Below are 25914 nucleotides of genomic sequence, written 5' to 3'. Positions count from 1 at the left end.
GAACAGGCAGGAGAGATCTTGTATCCAAGACATGCTGCAGCGTGTAACTCCACAGCTGCCAACAGAAACTCTCCTTTTTGAAGTACAGAAAGCCTTAGCTCCTCCTACAGAAAAAGAAAAAATAGGGTGCTTTCACTCTCACAAGAGCTCCTCAGATCTTTAGAGCCCAGCAATGTCACTAGGCACTACTGTTTTTTATATGGATCCCCCACCCCACCACACCACACCCTACCCTATATATTCCAGTGTAACTGCCAGGGCTACCTCCAACATCAGACATATAAGTCATGACCAGGAACCCAAGGTATACTTCCACTCAATGCTGGAGCTGAGAATTCGGTAGAAGCCCTGACCACAGAAACGTATCAGGTCACCTTTGGAAAAAATCATCTCATATTCTCCTAAGTTGTAACAGGTAGCCCAAGATTTCCTTACCATATTCAGTCAAACTGACCCTAGGAGGAGGTCCCTCAAACTAAGTGATTTGGCTCAGCCAGCCAAATGAGCTGAGAACTCCCCACCATATATGCTCACCACTCTCCATCCTGAGCACCATGCTGCTGGCAGCAGAGAAAGACTAGAGACCACGGCTGGTGTTCAGTCCAAGATGGGTGCAGCTCAGCAGTTCAACTGGGTTGATACCTGCAGCTGACTTGCTGTCTGCCTGCTGCTTCCTAGAATGAGTCAAATCTTGTTCCAGCTAATGGGCGGTTCCTACTTCGGACGGAATAGGCGTCATTGCCGTTCTGTCTGCAACGGAGATAACCAGTAACGCCCTGTTCCTGTGCTGATCCCTCAAGCTTCAGAGAACCATTAACCCCTCATGCTCTGGAGGTCAGGCAGAAACTTCAGCCTGATAGATAGAAGTGTACTATTAAAAGAGGTTCTCCAGGAACATATAGACCCCATATGGAAATAAATCTCATAACAAAAGTATGGGGTCTCTCAAGTTCAATGCTGAACATTTTTATGCATGTTAACAATAAACTGAGAGCCAATGGTGTATAGAGTTTGGGGTGTTGGAATTAGGAATGAAGGAAGCCAAGCAATTGTGGTCAGCTCTGAAGCTTAGTGAGCAATCTTGGACAATCACTATCTCTGAAAGTTGCAGTATCTTCAAAACAACCCTGTGAAAGGATTAAAATGGGAGAGGAAAGAATGATGGACATGTGGATAAATGTAATAAACATATAAACAATAAATATCTTAAGCCATCAGGATAGAGGTTATAAATATTCAGTAGGGACAAGCATTTCCTGAAATCAGAATGTTATATATAGTCTACCTTCCTTTAAGCTCTCAGGGTGGGGTGGGGGGGAGGGAGAGAGATGTTACATTATGTCAAATCACTGCGTATGATGTTTTACATGACTTTCATCACCATCCCTTCTTTCTTAAAACTGCTGCTTAGTCAAGGAAGCTCTAGAATGGTGTGTTTCTCAGAAAGGATTTCATGCACACCATGGAACATTTGCTAAAACAAATGGAGCTGAATGTTCTAAAGGAATTACTGAATTTCTAGATGCAATTGGCTAGAAGTACCAAATTTGAGATGCAAAGTGTGGATAGCCACTAGAGAGCAGCAGCAGAGAGAGTCTTCTGCATCTGTATGCTTTCATCTTTTGGCTATCAAGATTTCTGCAACCCAGATCTGGCAGCCTTAAGTCCACCCTTCTGCCCATTCATTCACAAGTCATGAAGCAGTGTCTCTATTTACTGGAGTCTTTTGCAAACACAACACTCTGGAGGAGGAGAAGAAACAGTTAATCCCAGATTTCATCTTACTTCTCTCTTTATTCCAAATACTACTGTAGGCCCTTTCTGGAAACTCATCCTCCTAGTATTTTCAGGAATTGCTAAAGAGCAAGAGGAACAAAGGCAAAGAATTCTCTCCTTTCTAATGTGAGAAGTCTAAAAAAGCAGACCAGTCATCCATTCTAACTCAATATTTTTTGTTTTGCTTCTTTGCTTCTTCCAACCAAATGCCTCTTTGTTCCACTTTCCTGTCTTGTGGATTCAAGGCATTCATGTAAGCAAATGTACTTGCTTCATCTCAGAACGGGAGGATGGGACTTTTTCTGCAGGATCTAGCTCTCAAGAGCCCTCAACATCCTGGAAAGAAACTCCTGGGATGACCAAAACATAGGGAGAATTGGTTTCCTATAACTTTAAAAGCTCTGTAGGAAAAAGAATACCAACAAATGCAGTTTTCCTTATTTCAGCATGATGGGAAGCCCTGTCATTTGTTCTGCCATCAAATTATTAAAGTTCCTGTCTACCTTTGCACTTCTACCTTCTAGCAAATATACTCAGAATACCATGAACCATCAAAGAAGGAGTAGCAGCTGTTAATCGGCACCATTTCTACTAGTGAAAGGAAAAGGGTAAAAGCTCAGCTCCCTAATCACAAGGAAGGACACAACTCAGGAAGGAGCTGGCACAAACTACAGCTAAGGAACAATTATTTTATTTGTTCTATTACTAGCACTGCCAATCATTTAGGGCAGTGAAGTGTCCCCAGATATGTAGCAGGTTTACGATAGCTTAGGGTTTTCTTTTTTTTAAGAAGGACAATCCTTTACATCATTCAAGACCAAGCCAAAAGTAGCCTAGTTGAAAAGTTGGGTCTGCACTGCCCTCTGCTGACTGGAGAAAGGCATTGGCTTTGACCCAGAAAACCAGGGGAGGACACCACAGAAAAGAAATGACACTTGTGGAACAGTCTTTTACACTGGTACAAATCATCTTCCTGTCATCACTTCTATCTCAGCTTATTATATGCAGACTATAAAAAGGAATCACACACATTGATGTGCCAGTAGCTATTTGTACAAGGCAATAATTATTTCTTCTTGCCCCCAGCAACAGGACTTCTAGGAAGAAATGTTGGAGTACTATCAATCTATAATTGCTCCACAACTCTTGCAATCTAACATTTGATTTTTCTGTATACATCACAGCCTAATAGCTACATGACAAGCAAGTCCTCCAACAGGAAAATAAGTGCATCTCTGTGTCTGTTCCACACCTTCCCCACATATGTACCGACTGGTTCTATTAAATTCATCTCTTTTTTCTCTTCCCACAATGCATTCGAGCCCTTACTACATGAGGCTGGTGAGTTTGTAGAAAAGCCATCTCTCAAAACTATACAGCAATCCCACCACTGATCAAATTGTATTAGGAAAATAATTGGCTGCTCTTGAGCCATTCAAATTCTGCTCCTAGGAAGAACAAGAAATGCAACAAAAGTTAATAAATAAACCTTTAATGCACCCAAGCACTAAGGACATAACACAGATTTGCCTCTGGTCTTTCCATTTCCTAGGCTCATATGATGACTGAGGGAGATAGGGGAAAAATACCCTAAATCAGTGTTATCTAAAATGCCCTTAAGCAAGAAATCCATTTGGGTGACAAGCCAACTTTGAAAGATAGGGCAACCTGTTTTGATTTAACAAAGGGTCCCTTCTGGTTTAAATAATGCCAGTCGCGTGCTGGGGATCCTACCTGCTGATTTTACCAGGCAATGCAGAACTTCCTGCCTTCAGCTGCTGATGCCACCACATCCTGTTTTCCTGATGACAAATACCTACTGCTTTAGCATCAGAGCAAGCAAATGTTAACAGTGACAGAGAAAGGTCCCAACTTCAAGCCTGCGAGGCCTGTTTCTCAATCTTTAAGCTAAAATGAAGCCCACACTATAAATCCACTCCTTTCATTCGTACCTGAAAAGGAACAACCCCAGCCACGCACTGTCTGGGATCTCTTGGTTTTCAGAGTAGAGGCCAGGTTTCCATGGACACCTCCTGGCTCCCACTTCCCCCAGCTCCCACCACAGCAGATCCTCTTCTGTCTGACTTTAACAGTTGGATCTAACAGCCATCTGGGAAACAGCTGTCCCCAACATCTGCGAAGGCAGAAAGAACCACACAGCCAGCCTCCCTCTCTTCTCTGAGAAACAGAGCAGTTGTGTTCTTTGTTCAAGCCACTGGGTTACAAAGGATGTCTTCTCCCAATCTCCCTCTCTCCCAATCTCCCTCTCTCCCTCTCCCTCTCTAGCAGAAACAGTTTGATGATCCTTTGGAGTTCACAGAATATTTCCAAAGGAGACAACCCTAGTCCCAAGCATCAGAAAGGCACCAGGTTATTTTATGATGCATTCCAGGAGAAAAGAATGTGAAAAGGAAATAGCTAGGACTCAAATTCTCTGGGCTTTGCCTCACTTGCAGTTAACCAAAGCGCAAACTTGATTTAAAATTTCTCTGTTGGCTAAGGATGTGCATTTCACAATGACTTTCTAAACAATCAAGTGTTAACTTTATTAAAATAAAGGAAGAGTCAATCAGGTTTGAAACTTGCTGAACTAATTATAAGAACAAATTAGTTTACTAGTAGCATAAAACAATGAAATTAACTTTTAAGAATAATAATGAAGTAATCATGGTGGATAAGTTTCTATAAATATTTTATATATGTGTGTGTGTGTATGTATGTATGTGTATGTATGTGTGTATGTATGTGTGTGTGTGTGTGTGTATGTGTATATATATATATATGTGTGTGTGTGTGTGTATATATATATATATATGTGTGTGTGTGTGTGTGTGTATGTATATATATATATATATATATATATATATATATATATATAATATGGAAATTAAAATAATGGTCTTTACTTGTGATGGCTGTTTGTCTTCCTGTTTGGAGATACTGCCAATTACACCAGGCATGAATTTATGAAAATAATTAACTCTGATCAAATGATAGGCAACTGGTATGGCAACCTTCCATCAGACTGAACAAGTAACTACCAGATTTACTGACATAGCAGGTCATGGCAGAATGCATTCATATAGTCACATTCTTTTTTAAAAAATAATTACTTTGGGTTTATATCCTGGTTTGCTTTAGCTTTTTAATGATAGGACTATCACATTCTAAGGATTTAGGGAATGGCTATCAAATTCTACATTAAGTGACCTATCTAGCTGTAACTGTTAGGATATCTGTTGTGTAGACTCCTTAATTCCTTGGCCAGGATAGTATTCAAGAAATACAAATATGTGATATTCTCATGCAGCTTTGCACCATCCCTGCCTCATAACATTCTATAATATAGTAGAAGGCAGAGAACACAGTAACTGAACTTGGCACTTTGTCAGAAAACCAGATAACTTGATATTACAATAGTAGAGAAAACTTTCTTTGTACCTGAACAGCTTCTCATTTTTGGAAGACAGTAGATCAGCCTACCTCATCTACTGCCATCCCAATAGTCACAAACGTGTTAAATTAGAACAATCTACCTATCTGGTTGTTATATGGCAAGAAAGTAGTTTTAGAAAAGAACCCCACCCTCACATACTAGAGATGACACTTTTGTATTGCAATGATTCTAGCAAGCAACAACAATCACTAAGTGAAGATCTGTCCAATGGCAATTCTCCATGCTGGGATAAGACAGTTACAGATGACAACATCATCAGAAAAGAAAGGTGGAAACATCTCCCACTCCGACCCCATGCTTGTAATCTAGCCAGGGTCACCAGACTTTGACATCTGTTGATTCATTCGCTGTTCTAAGTATATATTATTATTTTGTTATAAATTCTTGGCCGGTCTTCAGTGGTGAGGATCAAGGATTCAGAAAGAGGACAATGTTTAAATATAATCCTTTTCACCCTTCATACCCCCCAAGGTAAATTCCAAATTGGTTGGTAAAACTTGTGACTACTCAATAGCACATGTTCTTGTTCAGGAAGATCAAACAAAAGATCCTAGCCACAATGCACTACTAATAGCCATCCTGCTCAGGACCAGGATGATCCATTATTGGGAAGATATAATTAGCAGTCAAACAGTTATTTCCAAAGTCACTCAGACTTTATATCTGGTTTCTGTCTCCTTGCACAAAGATTCTCCCAGAGGTCCAAAACCAGAAATTGTTTCTATCCACTGAAATCAAACCAGAAGTCAGCTCTCCTTCCACCCAATCACTGAAACTTATACTGGTTTCTGAACCAAGAAATCAATGAAACCTATCAGTAAGAAACTGAATTAACTTTGAATGCACAAGTGCCAAGAAAAAAGGTTACACTTAAGCCAAACATTAACATAACGGTTCTCAGTAAAAGAAAAGCTACAACAGAAACACTGAAGCTACAGTGTACAGCCTTCAGACTGGGTGGTAGAGAGAGGGATCCCAACAAACAACTCTATCTACCAGCCACAGAGGGATAACCTATGCCCTCTCCATACACTCTGTCTTCTGCTTCCTGCTTATCATGACATCAGCAAGATACTCCACGGCAGAAAAAGTTAAAAGACCTACCTGGCTTGGTGGCCAAGATGGAAGGGCAGAGGAAGGCTTGGAAACTGGAAGCACAGAGCTCACTGACTGTGCCCATAGTGGCAGCACAAGATTATGCCCTCCCAAGACTGGGTGGGAAAAGCTGCCCTTGGACAGAGAGCAACAGCCTAGCAGGTCGGCGCGAGCAAGGAGACGGCGGAGAGCAGAGGTTAGAACTTATGGAAGTCCGGCTTCATGGCATCAAATGTTCGGCTGCACCTGCCGCCCTTTCTTCCACCAACAGGGCCAAGGAGGAGAGAGAAACACAAAGCGAGGGATCCCCAGTCCGGCTGGAGCAGAAGGAACAGCAGAGGCTCCCACGCACTGAGCCTAGCCAATCCCAGCTCCCTGCCAGGAAACTATTCCTAGTGCTGCAGTGTGCAGCTGACAAGACACACAAAGCCATTTGGAGGGCAGTCCAGTTCTGGAATTTTTTCCAGATGCCCCTCTGCTGGCTCCACCTCAGCCGCTCCCTCTGACTGGCCTGGGGAGGTTTGGGCGAAGAGTATTTTTAGGTTGGTTTTATCCAGTTTCATCTTTTGAGTTTTAAGCATCTAGCGAGCTGGGCTGTTGCATAGCAACTGTCACTGCATAAAGGAAAGGTGCATGAAAATATAGTGTATATGGACACCAAAGATTGGCAAGTACATATGTGTAGATGGAAAGAGCAACATAGCAACTGGGTAGGAGTTGTAAAGCAAGGAAACTGGCAGAGTTTTTGCTTCCATCCATGCAACACTACAAAGAAGAATCAGGAATAATCCCATGTGGATATTTCTGGTAGTTCAAACCTTTGTCAGAAGTAAAAGCCTTTTCCAAACAAGTTGAGAGTGGAGCCTGGCCAGCATTACTCTAATTGCTGAAGTTTCAGAATGTATAAAACTGCAGTTGCACGCTGCAGTAAAGACCAAGCAACTAGGGATGATTTTTCACTTGTTTTCTTAAAAGGTCATTAATCTTCACGAAGAGAGAAATGCCAGCTAAGGGACTGGACCGACTGGCTAGCACTTCCTTTGCCACAGCTTGTATTCGGTTGAGAAGCATAGCAGGCCTGATGGTTACCTCTGTCCCTAGGCAGTGCACCAGCCTCTCCTGTATGCCAACTGCTGCTCTTAAAAAGACAGGTTCCTATAAACAGGAAACCAACATCCGGCAAAATGAGCCATGCAAAATATATGAACTAGACATGTATTGGGCAGCAGCAGGACAGTGGTCCTGCAAGAAAACTGACCTGCATTGTACAGATGCTGTAGGTCTGGCCATATGGGATGATGGCTGTTTTAGCCATCATCTTCCCTGTACAACATGACCTCAAGACTGAGGGGAGCTGGAGTCTGCCTGAAAATATAGGGCAGCCTTGGTGTTCTTTTCATTTTATCTCTGAAGGACTACATGGTGAATAGGATTGGATTGGACTAACAATTTCTGTACTGGAGGTTTTGGGGAGAAGGCATGAGCGGGCTGAAACTGTTTACTCCTTTTCAGATGAGAAATGGAGGGGTGCTCTGTCTCATACTATGGTGCGAGCGTGATATATATCGGGTAGGGTGGTAGATAGGTCGGCTGACTTGTGTTTGAGGGGTGAATGCTTGCAGAAATGCATTGGTACCCTGGTCAGTCAGTATTTTGGTGGTGTGTGTCATTCTGGAGTCAGGTGATACCTGAACCAAATGTTGTTGTTTTCTAGAGTGTGATGGGTCCCTTTGACCTGGGGGAGGAGACTAAGGTCACAGGAAATGGGTGTTGGGAAGGGGAAGAGGGCAGGCAGTGACAAAGGGGAGGCAAGAGACAGGGGTGGGGCAATCTTGGGGAAGGCAGTCTCAATATTTGGCACCAATGCCCCCTCCCTTGTGCTTGGCCCTGAGATCTGCTCATTGGAGCATTGGTGCCCCAGTCTCCTGCTGATACTTAATGCAAGGTTGGTCTATAATAAGGCTTGCCTCACCCATGATCTAATCATAGAGTAGGGCTGACCTGATATGCATTACTGAAACCTGGTTGGGCATGGGGGGGTCCTCTCTGAAATGTGCCCACCTCAGTTTTGGATGTGGCACTAGCTGTGGCTTCACGGCAGGGGTAGGAGTGTGGCTACTGTCATCCAAGAAATTCTGGTGGCTGCCAGGGTGCTGTTCCACAGATAACCAGATTAAGACCCTGTTTGTGATGTTGGGTCTTAGGGATTAGATGGAGTTGATGCTAGCAGACCAACCTTCCTGCTGCACAGCTGCTTCCATCCTGAGCTGCTGAATGCTACGGTCAAGTTGGGGCAGTAGCAACATGATCTGAAATTGGGGGATGTTCTCATCTATCCCTTGCTATGTAGGGATAACTCCCTGCTAGCTTCAGAGAACTCCCTAGCCCAGTAGCTGTAAGGAGGTAGGACCTACAGTATTTGATTGGTCTGCCCCAAGAGCCTGATGGACCAGGTGGAGTTCTGGAGAACTTGGGATAGTCCCTGAAGCTCTATTGCATGGGTCAAGTAATGCCTTAGTCACTGCTTGCAATGAGTGGGTGACAGTTGCCTAGGATCAGATCACACCTGTGCAGACTCTCTGTGCACGCAGATCTCAGATAACCCCTTGGTTTTCAAAGGAGCTCCACATGATGAAATGACACAAAGATAGAGTTTTGCTGGAGGATGGCAAAGAGCAAATCTGACCAAACACAGGTAAGAGCCTTTATTAAGAATTATCTTGTGGTGTTAAGAGTGGCAAAACACTCTTATTTCTCCTCTTTTATTGCATCTGCAGATAGTCAGCCAGTGACCCTATTCCGAGTGACTTGGTCCCTATTGAGCAAGGAGAAGCTGGGAACCACTGCAAGGTCACTATGAGGACTATTCTAGGCATTTGTTGGATTAAGTTGCTCAGATTTGCTTGGAACTGGATTCTGCCTGTACAGGTAATATGGAAATGACAAAGGCAGGGTCCTGCTTGGTTATCTGGGGAGAGTTTGAATGTGTCAATCCTGAGGAAGTAGACAATCCTGGGGGCTCTGAATTCCACCACCTATGTTTTTGAGCCATATTCCTTCTGAGGTCAAGACCTCACAGAAAGTGAAATGTTGTTGGATCCAAGTGGTAGTGAATGCTTTTTTGCAGGAAGGAAGAGACCATTCTACCTGCTTTAAAGGAGGCAGTGGTTCATCCTCTCCTTAAAAAGCCATCACTGGATCCAACAGTACTGGACAATTTTCATTCAGTTTCCAGCTTGAAAGGGCCCTGGAGAAAATATATTATTTAGAACCTTTTCAGTCAGGTTTCAGGCTTCAACCTGGGCATCTCTGGTTCTAGTTTAGCACCTTAGCAAGAGTAAAAAAATAGGAGTGTGGCAGTAGGTACTCCTCCCATAACATGCAAACTAGAGTAGTCCTACCTTCAGAATATAAAGAAGCAATCCTTTCCAAGTTTAAACCTTCCAGATGTGTTTACTACAACTTCCATGATTCCTAGCCAACATACAGTATATGTAGAGGGAACCAAGTCAGAGACATGTGTGTTAAGCATATGAGCATGGGACATGTGCCTGCTGGATATGCATAATGACCAATTGGACAAATCATAGACTTGCTTATCAAGATGATCCATGGCAAATAACTTGCTTGCAAGATAGCTCAGCAAAAAGAATTCATCATGACACCCCCATGTCTCCAATTCCAATCCACACCAGGCTCTTCCTAAGAGGCTACTAAAGAGGTTAAGAGAAAAAGGGTAGAGAACTGCAGTTCCTAACCCAGACGTTTTCCAAATATGACCTAACTTTACTATTCTGTGCCAGTTTCTTCTGTGTAGTCGGTCTTCACATCTGTGGAATATTTAATGTAATATTCCTACTAGCAGTTAAAAGCCAAATGGCTGGAAAAAGGAGGTCTGAGGAAATCCTTTCAATTTTGTAATTTGATAAACCATGGGGTATGTTGAGCAGGAGAGGGAGAGTGCTCACTAAGTAAGATAAGCAAAAGAACAAGCCAAGCCAGATCATTTTTATTTGGCTGTAATCTTGTTGCTTCTCAATTAAAAAAAAAAGAACAAAGTAATCAGTCCACACATTAATTTTGTTCGGTACGCAAACCATAGACGAACACAGATAATCATCAAGCAATACTTTCTGTAATTTTTCATACTTATTACATAATCTATAGGTTCCTGAACAGAAATAAAATGATTTGGGAAGCTGACAGGAAATCATGCCACTCAATTCAATAGCAAATATAAAAAAATAATTTGCCAGAAACAGATTTTGCTGCAAGAGGGAGAACAGGAGGAACAGAAAGAAGAGGGAGAGGAATACACAGACAATTTAAGAGGTGAAAAAGTCCAGAGGGGGACTGTGAAAGAAGTGTGGGGGGACTCTTTTCTTATACACGCACATGCACACATATAGAGGCTGCCACTTCATTGGGCACTTCACAGAAACTCACCGTAGAGGTTCAAATTCTCTTGAGCATCAGTTTAAGTCTTTACAATACTAGTCCATCAGTTGCTTTTGAATCTTTCTTAGGGATGCCCGTATATTCATTTCTAACCACCTTCCCAGCAGCTGAAATCTCCCAGCAATCTCATCTATAGATTCAATTCCTCTTTCGAGAACGGAGTTGCAACAGCCCTGAAAAGCCGGTGCTATCCATGGTTTTTATTTTTTTTTCTGGTATCACAAAACCTCTTTTTTTTTTTGCATCAGAGCCCATGACTGTAATTGCTGAATCACATCAGCTAGCCACAAGCTGTCTGGCAAAAGCGGCTCAGCACTGATATCTTCACTGTAAACAACAATCTTCACTGTTATTTCACACAGGATGGGTCAAAGTGCCCAGGGGATCTTACTTTTTGTGAGTGTGAGTCTTTGAGTCAGGGTTGACTCTTGGTGGCTGCCTGGACTAGTCCCTACAATTTCCTTGGCAAGGATTTTCAGAAGTGGTTTGCCCTGGCCTCCTTCCTAGGGCTGAGAGAGAGGGACTGTCCCAAAGTCACCCAGATGGCTTTGTGCCTAAGACCGGACTAGAACTCACAATCTCCCAGTACCTAGCCTGGTGCCTTAATCACTGCACCAAACTGGCTCTTGGATCTTACTAGAAAAGGGGGGGGAAACTGCATTGTCCTGGTTTCCTATGCTATTTCCTTATAGTGAACAGATCACCACAAGAGATGTAAACAATGATAGTATCCCACCTACTCAACAAATACTTAGAGGCGTCTACATTAAACCCAATTGTTGAGGATTCTTAAGAACATCAGAAAACAATGGTTCTGTTCAGATTCTTGACAAGCACCTAAACAGGTAGCCCCAGGCCTTGGAACAGTTTAGCATTCCTGGAATCCTTGCAGTGTCTCTTTCTTGACCTGGCCTACCTTAAGGGGCTGGAATTGGCCTGCCCAGGTACTTTTAGGCTGGAGGGTAGCAACATTATTATTGTGAGCCGCCCAGAGTCACCCGTTGGGGGAGATGGGCAGCATACAAGTTTGATAATACATAAATAAATAAATAAACAAACAAACAAACAAACAGCCTAGCAAGAAGTTGGCAATTGCTGTTTGTAAAAGCTGCAAAGAAGATCCGAAGTCACTTCTTTAGATATCTTCCTTTTTCTTTCTTTTTTTGTTATTCTTCACGTTTCCTTTCACCCTTTTATAACTTCTTTCTTTTTCTAGAGCAAGCATTAATGAAGGACATCTTTCACATTGTAAGTAGCTGGCAGAATATTTATTGCATTTTAGAACACATTTTGGGGCTCTTAGTCTCATATTTCTATTACAGTGGTACTAGGTAGGTTTGGGGAGAAAGTATTCCCAGGTAGAATCACTGGACAGAAGTGTACATAGCTGATTTTTTCCCCTCCTTTCCCAGCTCTCCTGGGTAGAGTTATCACTTAGGCCATTCTTAAATGCTTTTTGCAGCTGAGCTCGGAAACTAGAAGTAATCTGGGGTGTGGGGTGCAGAAAAATGAAAGTATTTGCAGTATTAGCTGTTGTGGGAAGGTTGAACTTTCTTCTTCTCACTGCTTACTCTGTTTTGCAAATTGGTTCCAGTTTCAGTTCCTGAGTTCATGTTATCTCACCAAAGATGGTTTTTGGGGACTTGCCAATTAGTTCCCATGTTCTAGTGTAATTGTTTATGGCCCTCATCTCACTTCCAGTCAGCCTGTTGAACTATAGGTCAGGTTAGGGATATCTAAATCAGATATCTAACTTATCACTTCATTGAATGCCCATTCTCAATGCTCCTTAGGCTACAAGGCACTCCTTTTAAATAGGTATGGAATCAGTTTTCATGTCCCATATAGGCATGCTCCAGTGTTAGTATCACGCTTCTAGGATTAGTGATTGTGAAGTCTGGTTTGGCTTTCCCCTTTGTGGAATATTGTGTGGCTTTGGAGGCTTTAATAAATTACCTAGCTTGCAGGGATATTGTGAGGTAGCCAAACATGTAGGCATTGAAAGCATTTCAGATATAAATTGTGTTTGGAACTGGTGCTACCGTTTTATTTCCCCATAATGCTTCTTAGTAAGAAAGAGAAGGAGTAGACTAGGTTTCCAGCCTTAGTCTTACCCATGTCATCTGCAATATGGGGTAAGGACAGGACCAATTGGTTTGGGCATATTTTGTCCATATAGCATAGGCACAATCAAACCCTGTTTTAACTCAAGTGTGCTCATGCTATTCTGTGCCAGCTAGGATCTCTAATCTCGAAATTGCATTGCACATTATCACTTGCCTCCCACCAGCGAGGAGACATGCCATGTGCTGATTCATATATGGACCGAATAAAAAAATATGTTACCAGTATAAAGAAGAAGGTTGAGATGACTGGTGGGACTTACAAAAAAAATGACGACTGAATCTCAAAACAAATATATGAAGAAAGAGTGAATGGATTGTTAATCATTTGCTATTACTATTTGAAGAATATTACATTAACTCCAGCCCTGGGACCAAAGCCAGATTTTAAGAGCTTACCGGAACCCTAGGAGAGAGGGTGCAGTTCCTGTCTCTGGGGGGATGATGTTTCAGAAGGTGGGAGCTACAACACAGAAGGCACACTTCCTCTGTCCCACAAGATGACAACGCTAATAGATGGGACCTGGAGCACACCCACTCTGCAGGAACATACCAGGTGGGCAGAAATTATTGGAGATAAACAGTCTCTCAGATATCCAGGCTCTATGCCACACAGGTCATTAGAAGTAATAACCAACGCCTAGAATTGCACTCGGAAGCTGACCCACCAGCTAGGAGACATGTCATGTGCTGACTCATATATGGACCAAATAAAAAAAAATGAGTGACCAGTATGAAAGAAGTATGTTGAGATGGTTGGTGGGACTTACCAAAAAAAATGAAGACTGAATCTCAAAACAAATATATGAAGAAAGAGTGAATGGATTTTTAATCATCTGCTATTACTGTTTGAAGAACAGCTACTTTCCTCATTTTCTAGGACTGTGATTGCTCTCTATCCAGTTAGTAAATTCCCAACTGAGAAGAAGCCCAATGATGTTGCTGCTATGTTGCCCAGGAAAACTGGGACTTGCAATCTCCACAAAAACTTAGATTGCTGTAAAAACCTAGTGCCTCTGGGAACTAAGTAGAGGTCAACACAGATCATTCATGACCAAAGGAACATTGGCTGAGTTTACATCAGAGACCTAGTCAATGTTTGTGGCTTTGCACATTGAGTGAACCCAGCTTGTTTGGCTAATTTAAGTATATTGTGCAAATCCAAAAAATGGGGTATCAGTAATCAGAATGAGTATGTCATGTAAGTGCATTTATTAAGATCATACAAAGTTCTTATTCCATTGAGCCCATGACCACTGTAAGGTACTGTGTTGTCAGCAGCTCTCAAGCAGGAGTGGAGCCTTTTGCATTTCTGCAGTGGAGGTATTTTTATCTGGAGATGCTGAGCATGAACCCAGAAACATGCTGTGAAGATGCCAGAAAGAACTAGGAGGGAAGAAAAGCAGGTTCAAAAGGCTGGCTGTGTTGGGGAAGAACAGGAATCACTCTTTAAAGCTCTCCTACCTCTGCTTGACTCCTCACAGGGCAGAAGAGAAGTAGACAGGAAGTCTGGATCACATAGCTTGGGAAAGGGGGAAGGAAGGAAGGAAGGATTTCCATGTCAACAAAGTCTTATTTTTTTGGACAGTTGGACTCCAGATGTTTCTGCACTGCCTTCTTCAGCACTTCAAATAAACTGTGAGGGACTGAGCTTCTGTTCCAGTCTACTCTTCCCTGAACTCAGCATCCCCCCTTCTGGGTGCACACACTCTTACCAGCCCGAAAACACACAACTGGATCTTCTCCTTCAGAACAGGGAACTCCAAAGCTCCATGCACCGGTCTTGGGGCCCTCGGAGAACTCTACCCTGCCCTGCTTAGTCAAGCTGGCAGTGGAACCACGTCCTGGCAGGAAGATGCCTAAAGGGGATGAAGAGTGGGATAAGGGTGCTAACCTGATAAGGGCACACTCACTATTGTCAAGGAGCAGCTCACTTGTCTTATTCACATGGGCCAAACAAATTCATGTATCTTCCTTTCTCAGGCGACAACACCACAACCTTTGAGAACCCCCAGGCAATACAGCATAGCTAGTGCTAGAGCCAACCCGCTTTAGGAAGAGATGCAAAGCTCAAGCATGCCATCCTACCTACTTAGGAAAACACATGGCAAACAGATGTAAGTGCTCTAGGAAGCTAGAAGGTGACAAACCAGGCAAGTAGAAAGCACAAATGCAGGACTCTTCCCAGGCCAATTAAACCAGCAGCTTGAACTATACAGAGCCCAAATTTATCCTGCAAACATCAAGCAGCTACAGTGCAGGCAGGGGGAGTAGAAAAGTTGCCACAGGGATGAACCTTTCTTCATTTGCACCTAACAGCAACATAAATATGTCCCAGCCACCTCTTTTTTTTTTGCTATGTTCTCATGATGTCACCTTTATCTGGTCCCCAGCTCATATCAGAGGCAGCCTTTAATTGTCTTTAGCTGTACTGGTTTTACTGTAGTGTTTTCCCTCTTATCCCAAGGAAATGTTTGCTTTGGATACAATCTGGCACTCTTCACTGACTATTCTGCTGCTGATGTGGTCAAGTGACTTCTACAGGTTGGGATCAGCCCAGCTGCACTGGCCACATTACACAGAGCAGGCAAGCCACCTCCTTGTCCTAGATGCTGTCCTTCAGGGCCATTTTTATTAAGGCAGCAAGGGAACCCTGTTCTTTCAAGCAGGGCTCTCTCTCTGTACCCAGTTCAGGGTCTGGATCAGCCCAAACAGCAGCTGAACACAACTGGTGGGGGTTGGAATGGGAAAGAAGCAGAAAAGAGAAAGTCATGGCACTCGGTCCCACTTCATGATGCATCCCCCCTTTTTCATCTGCTTCTGAACATGAGTTTAGTATTCTTCTGACATAGGGACACAAATGCTAGTAGAAAGATAGTGGATGGCAGATGGTCTGTTGTGAGGACTGGTACCGGGAACGATCCTCCCAGTCACTGGAAGATGGGTTTGACAGGAAAGCCAAGTGGTTAATCAGAAGTGTTGATTCATGAAGGAACCTATGCTCAAAAGGTGTCCAAGTATCAGCTGATATTTGGGCTCCCTCTGAATGTACCTATACAAAACACTTATACAAAACCAGAGAGAATCCAACAAATGCCTAAATCTACAGATCTAGGCTTTTGACAAAAATCACCTCTTTCCCAGCCTCATCCTACATTAAGAAGAGAGGGTGGTGGATGATTTCCTGCTGGCTGATTACTTTTGGGCGGGGGGTGTGTGTGTGGAGGGTGACATTGAAGGAAACAAAGCCAGGGGAATCCACCATTCTCGGTCTCCAATGTACCTGCCCACCCTAAATAAGATCAGCACCATTTGCCAGCACTGACCCAGTGGCAGCACAGAGACTGTCAATAAGGGCAGCCAATTTGATGCCAGAATAGTTTTCTGCTGTCTCAGAAAGCACATTAGGTCAGCTATGAAGAAGAGCCCTGAGTGAGGGAAGCCAAGAGAAAGAAAGCACATTTGAAATACAAATGTGTGTTACATAAACATGATGGTTGTGCAGTCCTTTGGATTGTTTCTCTTTCAGAGGTGCACTGAAGTGCGAGGGTAGCACACACACCTGCCTGAAACCTCCTAAAGAAGCTGAGCCTTTTCCTGGAACCGCACAGCAGCAGAGTTAGTAGCTTGAGCCCAGGAGAAGGCGCGGCGGCTTTAAGGTGCTGCAGGCAGAGGTGATATTCACAGTCCTGTGCGCCCCAAAACATGTTTTGGAGACAGAATCTGAAGAACTGCACAGCCCTACATCACAGTTCCTTTGATTTTGTTTCACTTGCAATACCTGGGATTCCTGGGTGAAAACTACTGGCAGCTGGATGGGTTAGGACAGTGGGGAAACAATAAATGGCTTTGGGATACACTAGGAAGGAACTCACACAGAAGGAAAGAGTAAAGCTCCTTTTTAGTAAAATCCTCTCAGCCTCCCACATACCAAATTGAGGTTGGGATTTTAACAGACCCAGTTTTTCCAGTATCAAAATAATGCTTCATTAAAACACATGTTTTAGCAATGTCTTATTATGTTTTGGGAAGAAGTAATTACATATACATTTGACTTTGAGGCAAGTTTTAATATTCTTGGACATCCATATTCTTTTGAGCTATATCCCAATTACATGGAAATTGATGGCTAGAAAGCAGGAACAGATTCTCTGCCCCCTTCTTATTGCTAAGTGACTAGTCCTTCAACACTGGAAAGATAAATTTATGGCTCCATTTACTCAAGGATAGAAGACCCGCTTTTTATTTATTTATTTATCTAAATTTGTTACAGCCATCCAACTCCAATGGACTCTGGGTGGCATACAAAACCAAAAAATCCATAAAAACAGATAAAACATAAACCACACAGACAGCCTGGACTAAAACAACCATAAAAGCAAAACCAATCAAACAAAACAGGGTCCCCAAAATATAACACATCAACCCCAGGCCAGGGACCAAAGCCAGGTTTTCAGAGCTTTCCAGAACCCCAGGAGAGAGGGTGCTGTCCTCATCTCTGGGGGATGCTGTTCCAGAGGGGGGGGGGCTGCGACAGAGAAGGCACACTTCCTCAGTCCTACAATGCTTAATAGGTGGGACCTGGAGTGCACCCACTCTGCCAGAACATAATGGGTGGGCAGAAATGACTGGAGATAAGCAGTCCCTCAGATATCCTGGCCCTGTGCCATATAGGGCTTTATCGGTAATAACCAGTACCTAGAATTGCACTCGGAAGCTGACTGGCAACCAATGCAGCTCATGTAGCAGCAGTGACCCACGGGCATACTGAAAGGCACCCATTACTGCTTGCGCTGCTGCATTTTGAACCAGCTGTAGCTTCTGGGTGGTCTTCAAGGGCAGACCCATGTAGAGTGCATTGCAATAATCCAGTTGTGCGGTGACCAGGGCATGGCTGACTGTCTGAAGGGCCTCCCAATTGAGGAAAGGGCACAACTGGCACACCAGATGAACCTGTGGAAAGGCCCTCCTGGCCACAGCTGCCACCTGCTCTTTGAGCAATAGCTGCGAGGCCAGAAGGACCGCCAAGATGCGCACCAGTCCTGAGTGGGGAAGTGCAGCCCCATCCAAGACCAACGGTGGTAACATCCCCAACTCCAGGGGGCCAAACAGCCACAGCCACGCCGTCTTGTCAGAACTGAACCGAAGTCTGTTTCACCCCATCAGACCTGAACAGCCTCCAGATGCTGGTCAATACATCAACATAAAAACCAAAGAGTCCCACCTGAGTGCCACCCATCCTCCGATTCCTTGCAAGTTACTTGCAACTTACAAACAAGTTACTTACAGATGTAGAGTATGTATGGACAATTATAATGAAATATGGTCGGTCATCCTTTATGGAAACTTGTGAAAAACTTAATATACATATAATCTGTATGAGGGGTGTGTGTGTGTGTGTGTGTAATCTTCTTGTTTTACTTTTTTTCTTTCTCTTGTTTGTTTTTCCCCTTTGTTTTGTTTAAAGTCTCCCCCCCAATTAAGAACAAAAGAGACACTGCTCTTCCAAATCATTTAACTATTCACTGTCAAGTAAGGACTAGAGCATGTTTGTTAAAACAAACAATTTTGCTTGATGAAGTCAGTTAGGTCTGGACAACACTTCTCTTGGACTTACTTCCCCATTTACATTTTGGCGTATTTCCCAATACCTTAACAGTGGCTAGGAGGAAGAAACCGAATTTCTTCAGCTTCCTCAGAAATAAGGCATATACGTAAGCAACACTCTACTGGAACTGCAATCATCAACCAAATGTGAATGTAAATGAGCTGCTCCCAAAGCACTGTTTTTCAAAGAAATGGAAGAGACATAGTTAACCCCCAGCAAATCTGCATTTATCTTGTTATCTCTGGCAAAGCAGAATACACAGCACAAAGTCAATTCAGTTCCTCAATTCCTTTTTCCTACCACTGGAACCAGGAGACATTAGATAGAATTTGCGTTCTCAGCAACATTCCTACACATGAAAACAGACCAAAGCGTATGCACATCTACAGCAAGGCCCTCTGGAACAGTGCTGACTAAACAAACTGTCATGCTTCTGAAGCGACTTCTTACCACAAACCACTGCTTCATTGCAAGCCACCCTTTTCCCAAATGCCCCAGGTTGCCAAAGAGTGCAAGACAATTGGTCCACTGCAAGCTTTTCGCAGAAATTAATGAAACCAAGGCCAGAAATACCACACCACCAGTCTGAAATAAGGGTCTGGGTTTTGTAAAAAATCCATTTTCTAACTCCAATACATTCATGGCCTATCAATAAAGGATTCAGGATCAGAAATTCTGCAATCCAACCCAATTCAGTACTTTGTTTTTTTACCTGTACACAGAATGTAACATTAGCACAGTGTTGTCTCTTACCTAGCTGTAAGCCATCAATCCCTCTAACACTATCTCTGTTTTGATCAAAGAAAAATCAAGACCCACCAACCATTGGCACCACAAGCGCTCCTCATCCCCACCCTTGAAGATGCTAATTCTCTCCCAGAAAAGGCCTTTTTCATATCATGGTCTCAGCAATGTACATTTAACCATTTTACTAGATGAAACACACACACACACACACATACACAGATATGCTTGTGCTCTGAATCACAATACCCCATGGAATAAAGCCTAGGGTTGGTATTCCCTAGCACTGGGATTCAGTGAGGCATTCATGTCAACTTAGCAGTAGGAGATTTCTGGAAAAGGGCCCCACCTACTGGTTGTAAAGATTCATTTCAGAATTTGTTGGACATTCATTAAAGTGAGTGAGCCCTTAAAAAAAAAAAACTGGGTTTCAAATATGTAAATAAGTCTTCTCCAACTTGATGCCATCCAAATGGGCTGTATATTCCACAATCCCTCACTGAATGGTATCACAGCAAGTCAATGAACTAGACAACGTAATCCCTGATGCAGCCCAAAGCCATTCAGGATGTCAGCAAGTAAGAGCCACTGGATTTCCAGAGCACCTGTGGAACTACTGTAAGGACTCTCCCATTTAAAAGGGGCACTTCAAACCCTGAAGAGGTGCAGCAATGTCCCTGCCTGCAGGCAGTTGCCAGTTGTTCCGACACACAGCAGCTGCCGATCGATGTAAGCACATTTCTATAACAATTTAATGAAACATGAGACCATCTCCTATTCTGTTTGTATCCAGGGTTTACACATTTTATTAGCTAGCCATCAGAACAGACGCGGAAATGCTACTAAATACAAGCCACAAAACTTAATGGCCACATTCTAACAAAGCAGACAGCCAGGGACATGCGACTGCAGATAACCAACTCCAGGAAACTCTGCAATAAAAAAGAAATAATGTGTAAAGAGATACATGTGGATGCACAGTGAATAAAACCTGCCCTATCCCACCACAAACACCAAGAATAGGACGCACAATGAGATAACAAAGGATCCTCTGAATAGATGACAAGTCACTTTCAGAAAAGAACAGAACCAGAAAGAGATTAATCAAATTTGCAAGAAACGGAACTGAGATGTGGGGCAACTAACCAGTTAGGAGAAACAATGTGCTACAGAGGATGTGGCATTCATTTCATGATTGCACACACAGCAATTTTTCTCCCTGTTCTCAAACTTAAATAGGATAGGACAAAAACCTCACTAAGACTTTCAGGTCCCCTGCACTGGGACTTCAAAACAAATAGCACTTCTATGGTGGCCTAATGGGTCCCAATTCCCTGTATGCCCAAATTCCTTTTTCTTAGAATTAATTCAATGCAGTGTTAACTGAAAATCCCATATTGCCAAGATGCCTCTATTTTTCTGGAGATGCTTACCATCACAATTACAAAAGAACTGCATTCATTTGAAGAGTGCCCCCACTTCCTCTTTGGCTGAAACAACCTGACAACTCCCATGCAAATCTGGTTAAATTTAGCTTCCCCATAAACAAAATAGGCCAGCAGAGCTGAACCAATGGCTGATTTCAGAAATGACAGTGACCCACACTATACTGTAAGTGCTCAAGCAGAGACACAGCAAGCCTGTTCTGAATTCCTCCCTCAAAATAACACTCACAGTATTCCCTAGAAACACACACTAATCCATGTGCTCAGATTAAAAGTGATTTCCAGATGGGAAGTAAGGAAAGTAACTAGTTTTTTGCTCTGCAATCTAATCCTAGCCAAGCAACAACAAGACTCCTTTCCTCATCTCGCTTAATTTTTCTAGGTCAGCGTTCCTCAACCTCAGCAACTTTAAGATGTGTAGACTTCAATTCCCACAACCCTCTAAGAAACACTGCTCTAGGTGAACAATGCAAGTGATAAACCTTCTTTAGGTCATTAAGCAGGAAATTTCTGAGCTGCACTATTTTAACCTCCCTCCTCCCCAGCCCTGTTTGCTGCACTATTTAAATGGAAAGTAAATTAAGTAAAATTATACCCAAGCTAGGAAAATCCCTACTAGCTGATGCAGATGAAACACTTTAAAAATGATACTGGCATTCTAGAGTTGGAATTCTTTTGCTGTTCTTATCTGTTTGATTTTCAGAAAAAAAAATAATAGAAGTAATTTCAGAAACAGTAAATAATCTAAATATGTCCAATTGCAGTGCCAATCAAGCCTCAGCTCAAATTCAGTCTTTTATCATATAGCCCATCATTTAGCCTTTTATCATATAGTGAACATCTACCCTGGAGCTGCCATTGCCCCTAAGTTACCTTTGTGGATGAACATACAGGATCCCTCCACATGACTGGGCAGCACATCCAGGTTGAAAATATAGCAGGTTTGAGTGACATGGTGAGCAGAACTGGGCAGCCTGCCATTTGCCCAAAAGGGAGATTATCTATTGCTGAACATCTAATCCAGCACTTGCAATGCATGCTAGATGAGAAAGCAGCTGCATATGCTGTTTTACCATTACAGTATTTCTCTCTTCCCCGACATGCTCCCTAGGATCACAGCATGACGTGAGCAACACAGCTGGAATGTTCATGTACAAATCAATCAAGAACAAGTGTGCGGATGGCAGGGGCATATGTGCACACAGCTTGCCTCTCTAGTACCAGATACACCTCCCCTGTCTTTCATCTTCAGTCTAGATCTCTGGAATTAAATGATGTGTCCAAGCTGCCCTAATCAAAGCCACCCACAGTTCAAAGCTGATTTGTGCTGAAACCACAGATTAATTCAGCCCATCCACATTAAAAGGACTTCTGATGTGAGCACCCACCATGTTAACGGGCGGGTTAAAGAAATCCCAGGGGTTGTTTCTGTGACAGGATATGCCAAGTAAATGGAGCAGGCCTCTATCACTTCAGCAATGCAGAAATCTGCACGCCCAACTCCACTGGGGAAATTTGTAAGTCAGCTACTCACCCATAACTGGGTCATATACACTGATTGGTGCAACAACACTGCAGAGATGCTATCAACATTCAGAATGTCAGTGAATTTAGAGCCAACATGAATGAAATTCATTATAAAGACAGCACTGAGACAGTCCCCCCATTGCACTGTTGCACACACCAAGTTGAGTAAGCAAAGGATCACAGCCTCCTTGAAGTGGGCTCTACAACTGGGCTCATGCCTCCCTTAGGAGCACACATATTTTCCCTGCAAGATCTAAACCCCTATTTGCCTTGTGCAGACTGCCTATTCCAATCTGAAGCTCTCTGGATGCACTGGATTGCAACTTCCATCTTCCTAGCCGACATAAGATGCTGGAAATTTTAGGACAATACATCTGGACAACACCAAAACTAGAAAGGCAGATATAGCAGGTAAATTACAGTTATTCCCACCATTTTTACAAGATATATTCTGGACCATATGTGAACTGCACACCTCTTTCCTAAGGCTAAGCACACTTCTGTTATGAATGAGAAAGACTAACATGCTAACTTGGATGCCAGTTGTTGGACAGTGGCAATGAAAGATTTACACTGTAAATATAGAAGATCTTGCTTGTTTCTTTAAGGCTTGCTTCTCAAAATAAGACAGCTTTGCAGAAAACACATATACTGAAGTTTTAGCAACGTCTCCAAATTTGTCACAGCATTTCTGAATTGATTCCAGTTCCTTATTTCTGACAGCATAGCCAGGAAATGAGTCTATCCATCTCTTTCTTATGCAAAGCACGCAAGACTTTTGCTCTGACAAAAGCTTCAGATCCTTCAGGCCTGGGTATGTTGCTCCTTTGCCAGGGTGAATCCAGGAAAGCAGATTAGGGAGAAAAAGTACACTGCTGCACACTCTCTGAACACTGCCAAGCTGTGAGCATGACACTCACGCTCACTCTCACTGCGGTTTCAGAGTACCTATACATACTTAAAGCTTAGTTCGAGCTCAGTAACGAACAGGCTTGGCTATGGTCCAGGGCCTCCCAGAAATCCCACAAGAGGCTGAACAGCCAGAACCAAGCCACGGGGCTCGCACCACCTCCACTCGGTGCTCAGTCCGCTGGCAGCCCAGAGGAGCGGCATGGCAGGACACGGCAGGCAGGTGGGCACACCAGCCAAGCCGCGCCAGCAAGGCCCAAAGACGACGACGACCTCCTCCTCCTCCTCTGCCCAGCTCAGCCTCGGAGAGACGCACGTTTCCTCACCCGCAGTCTGAGGGGTGCTTGGCGTAAGCGAGCAAGGCCGGCAGCGGAGGCAAGCAGCTGCCACCCACCGCAGCTGCTGCTGCTGCTCCCCCGCTGCCATCCCCACCGCCCCCCTTCGCGATCCAGTTAAAACCTCTCCGCTCAGCTCGTGTCCCCACAAGCAGCCCCGCGGATAAATGCCCGCATCCCTAAGTTGCGGCGCTGCCCAGGACCGAAGGGAGCTGCGCGCCATCTCCCCAACCCCGCCGCCGCCAGCCAACTCCGCGCCGAACTTCTCGTCCCCGAGAAAGAGCAGCTGTCCTCGCCCGGGAACGACCGGGGACAACAGCTGTCCGTCGCGATCGGAAAGCCTCTTCCCAGCCCCCGGCAGCTGCTCCGGACTATTCGCCACCACCTAAGAAATTCAGGTAACCGCCACGCCGCCCCCAGCAGCGGAGCAGCCTTGAGGCCCCCACCTCGTCCCCGGCCCCTCTCAGCACGTTTCCGACGCCCGAGGTGGTGGGGCTGATCTTGCCACCGACCCCCCCCGCCTGCCAATTCCTTCGCCCTTTGGGCAGTCAGCCCCGTAGCCTTCCCCTCTTCCCTGCCCAACTGCTTCGCCCCCAGACTGGACTCAGAACGCAAGACGCGATCCCTCAACCCTCCGCAAGCCAGGAGAGGCAGGGGCGCGCGCGGGGAGCAGGGGCGGGGGGGGATCACCGGATCGCGGCACGGCGGATCCCAAGGACAGTTGGCTGTGCGTGTAAGGGCCACTCCCCCTTACTGCCACCCGCGAGATAAATGCTTCATTTTCCCCGCCGCGATGCAGGCACGGCGATCCTCAGCCAGGGACGCTCCTCGCCCGCAATTCATTCACCCGCTCACCGTAACCAGCGGTCTCGTCTTCCTCCTCCATGTTACCAAGCGGAGTTGGGCAGCTGCCGAACAGGCAATACGAGCAGCCGCCGCTGCCGTGCGAGTTCCTTCTCAGCCACCCGAAAAGAGGCGCGGCTTTTGTGCCACGTGACAGAGGACGCGCTTCGGGGCTCGTAATGCCGCCAAGCCCCACCCAAGCGGGGTCGGTGGTTTCTGCTGGGTCGGAGCGCGGCCGGGGTGCGCCTGCTGGAGGAAGTGAGGCTACCGCATCTCGGCAAGCCATTAGGCCGCGAGAGGATGAGGGAGCGCGGGTTAAACGCCTTGGCTGCCGGAGGGCAGGGCGGACGGCGCCCGCGGGGCTGATGTTGTCCCAAGGCGACTAGAGATAGGCGGAGCCTCTTGCGCCCACGTTACTCGCTGTGGTGTTATTAACTGTAATTACTAATTCGCCTCTGTCATAGCGTGTCACTAATAGCGATTCAGAGAGTTGGGAGCTAGCAAAACTTGCTTCTGCTTTGGAGCGGGGTGCGTGGCTCTCTTTGCCCCCCTCGAAGCCAGGCACTCCGGCCTTTGGTTCTCCGTATCGTCCTTCGATGAAACGCTTGAATCCAGAATTTTCCTAAGAATAGCTTTAAAAGACTGACTGTCAGTATAAAAAAGGTTGCTCGCCTCCTGTCGCTCCGAACTGTTTCTGTGCGGCGGGTGTTTTAGATTGTAAACAGGAATGCAGAAACTGATCATGTAAATTGTCACAGAAGGCTGTTTTACCAGCTGAGTAATTTTTTAAACTGCTACAAAACCAGAATCGAGTAAAACTGCCTGAGAAAGCGGGGGGGGGGGGGGAAAGATCAGGATTTGGTAGAGGGAAGAAGAAAATTATCCTGCAACATGAAGCAGGGAAACCACCCATTGCACAGAAGGTGCTCATTTGAGGAAATCACCCCTCATCATATAAGGATACCCTGTCATTTTTTAAATATCTAGCAGCTAAACAACATAAACCCTGTTGTGTTGGAAAATCAAGAAAATAATGGGAAGGAATAATCAATTATTGTGCTTCCATTTTTCTGCAAAACCTTTCCAAGAAATGCATCTTAGGAATTCAGAAACCACGCTGTGGCTTGGAATCACAGTATATTTTTTTCCAGTTTGTTTCCTCACTCCCACCTAAAGAGACCATCTTCCAATTATTCCCTTTTTCAGTTAAAAGAATATGTAAATGTCAGGTACTATCCAGTCATATTCAGGTGTCTAGATGTGCTCTAGGGACAAATTGGGCATGCTGCTGATGTATTGTCTACCCAACTGACCAGATTTATCTCTTCCTGAATTTTTTGATCTGGTCTCCAAGGCTGGTGATTGAATTCCCCAGAAATATGTTACTTCCATGTTCTGGGGATCAGGTTGGGAGTAGCTTAGGAATTTTTGTCCTGCATAACAGCCATAGGTTTGTCTTAGGTCACTATCAACTTATACAGCTGGCCATACATTAGGTACAATTTTTTACCTCAGAACAGTTGATTCATGATTGGGAAGTGGAGGATGTTTCTGTTAATCTTTTATACCAGATCACTTTCACTGGTACTATTGA

The 25914-nt window shown here is 44.3% G+C and overlaps 1 protein-coding gene across 3 annotated transcripts in view; it reads right to left on the bottom strand.

The window, feature by feature from the left end:
- Positions 1–24488, bottom strand: part of CYTH1 (cytohesin 1) — a 58510-nt gene extending 34022 nt beyond the window's left edge. Inside the window, exon 1 of one of the 3 annotated variants that reach the window (XM_088138408.1) lies at positions 24333–24488. In XM_088138408.1, coding sequence (XP_087994534.1) covers positions 24333–24363 — 31 coding nt within the window. In that variant the 5' untranslated portion in view covers positions 24364–24488. Of the gene's footprint in view, positions 1–534; positions 689–6337; positions 6734–24332 lie in introns of those variants that run through there. The other 2 variants (XM_025168397.2, XM_007430969.4) reach the window with 2 other exon arrangements.
- Between the last annotated feature and the right edge of the window lie 1426 nt (positions 24489–25914).

Source organism: Python bivittatus, unplaced genomic scaffold (genome assembly GCF_059951505.1).
Source record: "Python bivittatus isolate LINGU-HERP-01145 unplaced genomic scaffold, Pbiv_v1 ctg000220_np1212, whole genome shotgun sequence".
Classification (NCBI taxonomy): Eukaryota; Metazoa; Chordata; class Lepidosauria; order Squamata; family Pythonidae; genus Python; species Python bivittatus.
This window is presented reverse-complemented; position numbering and strand designations above follow the sequence as displayed.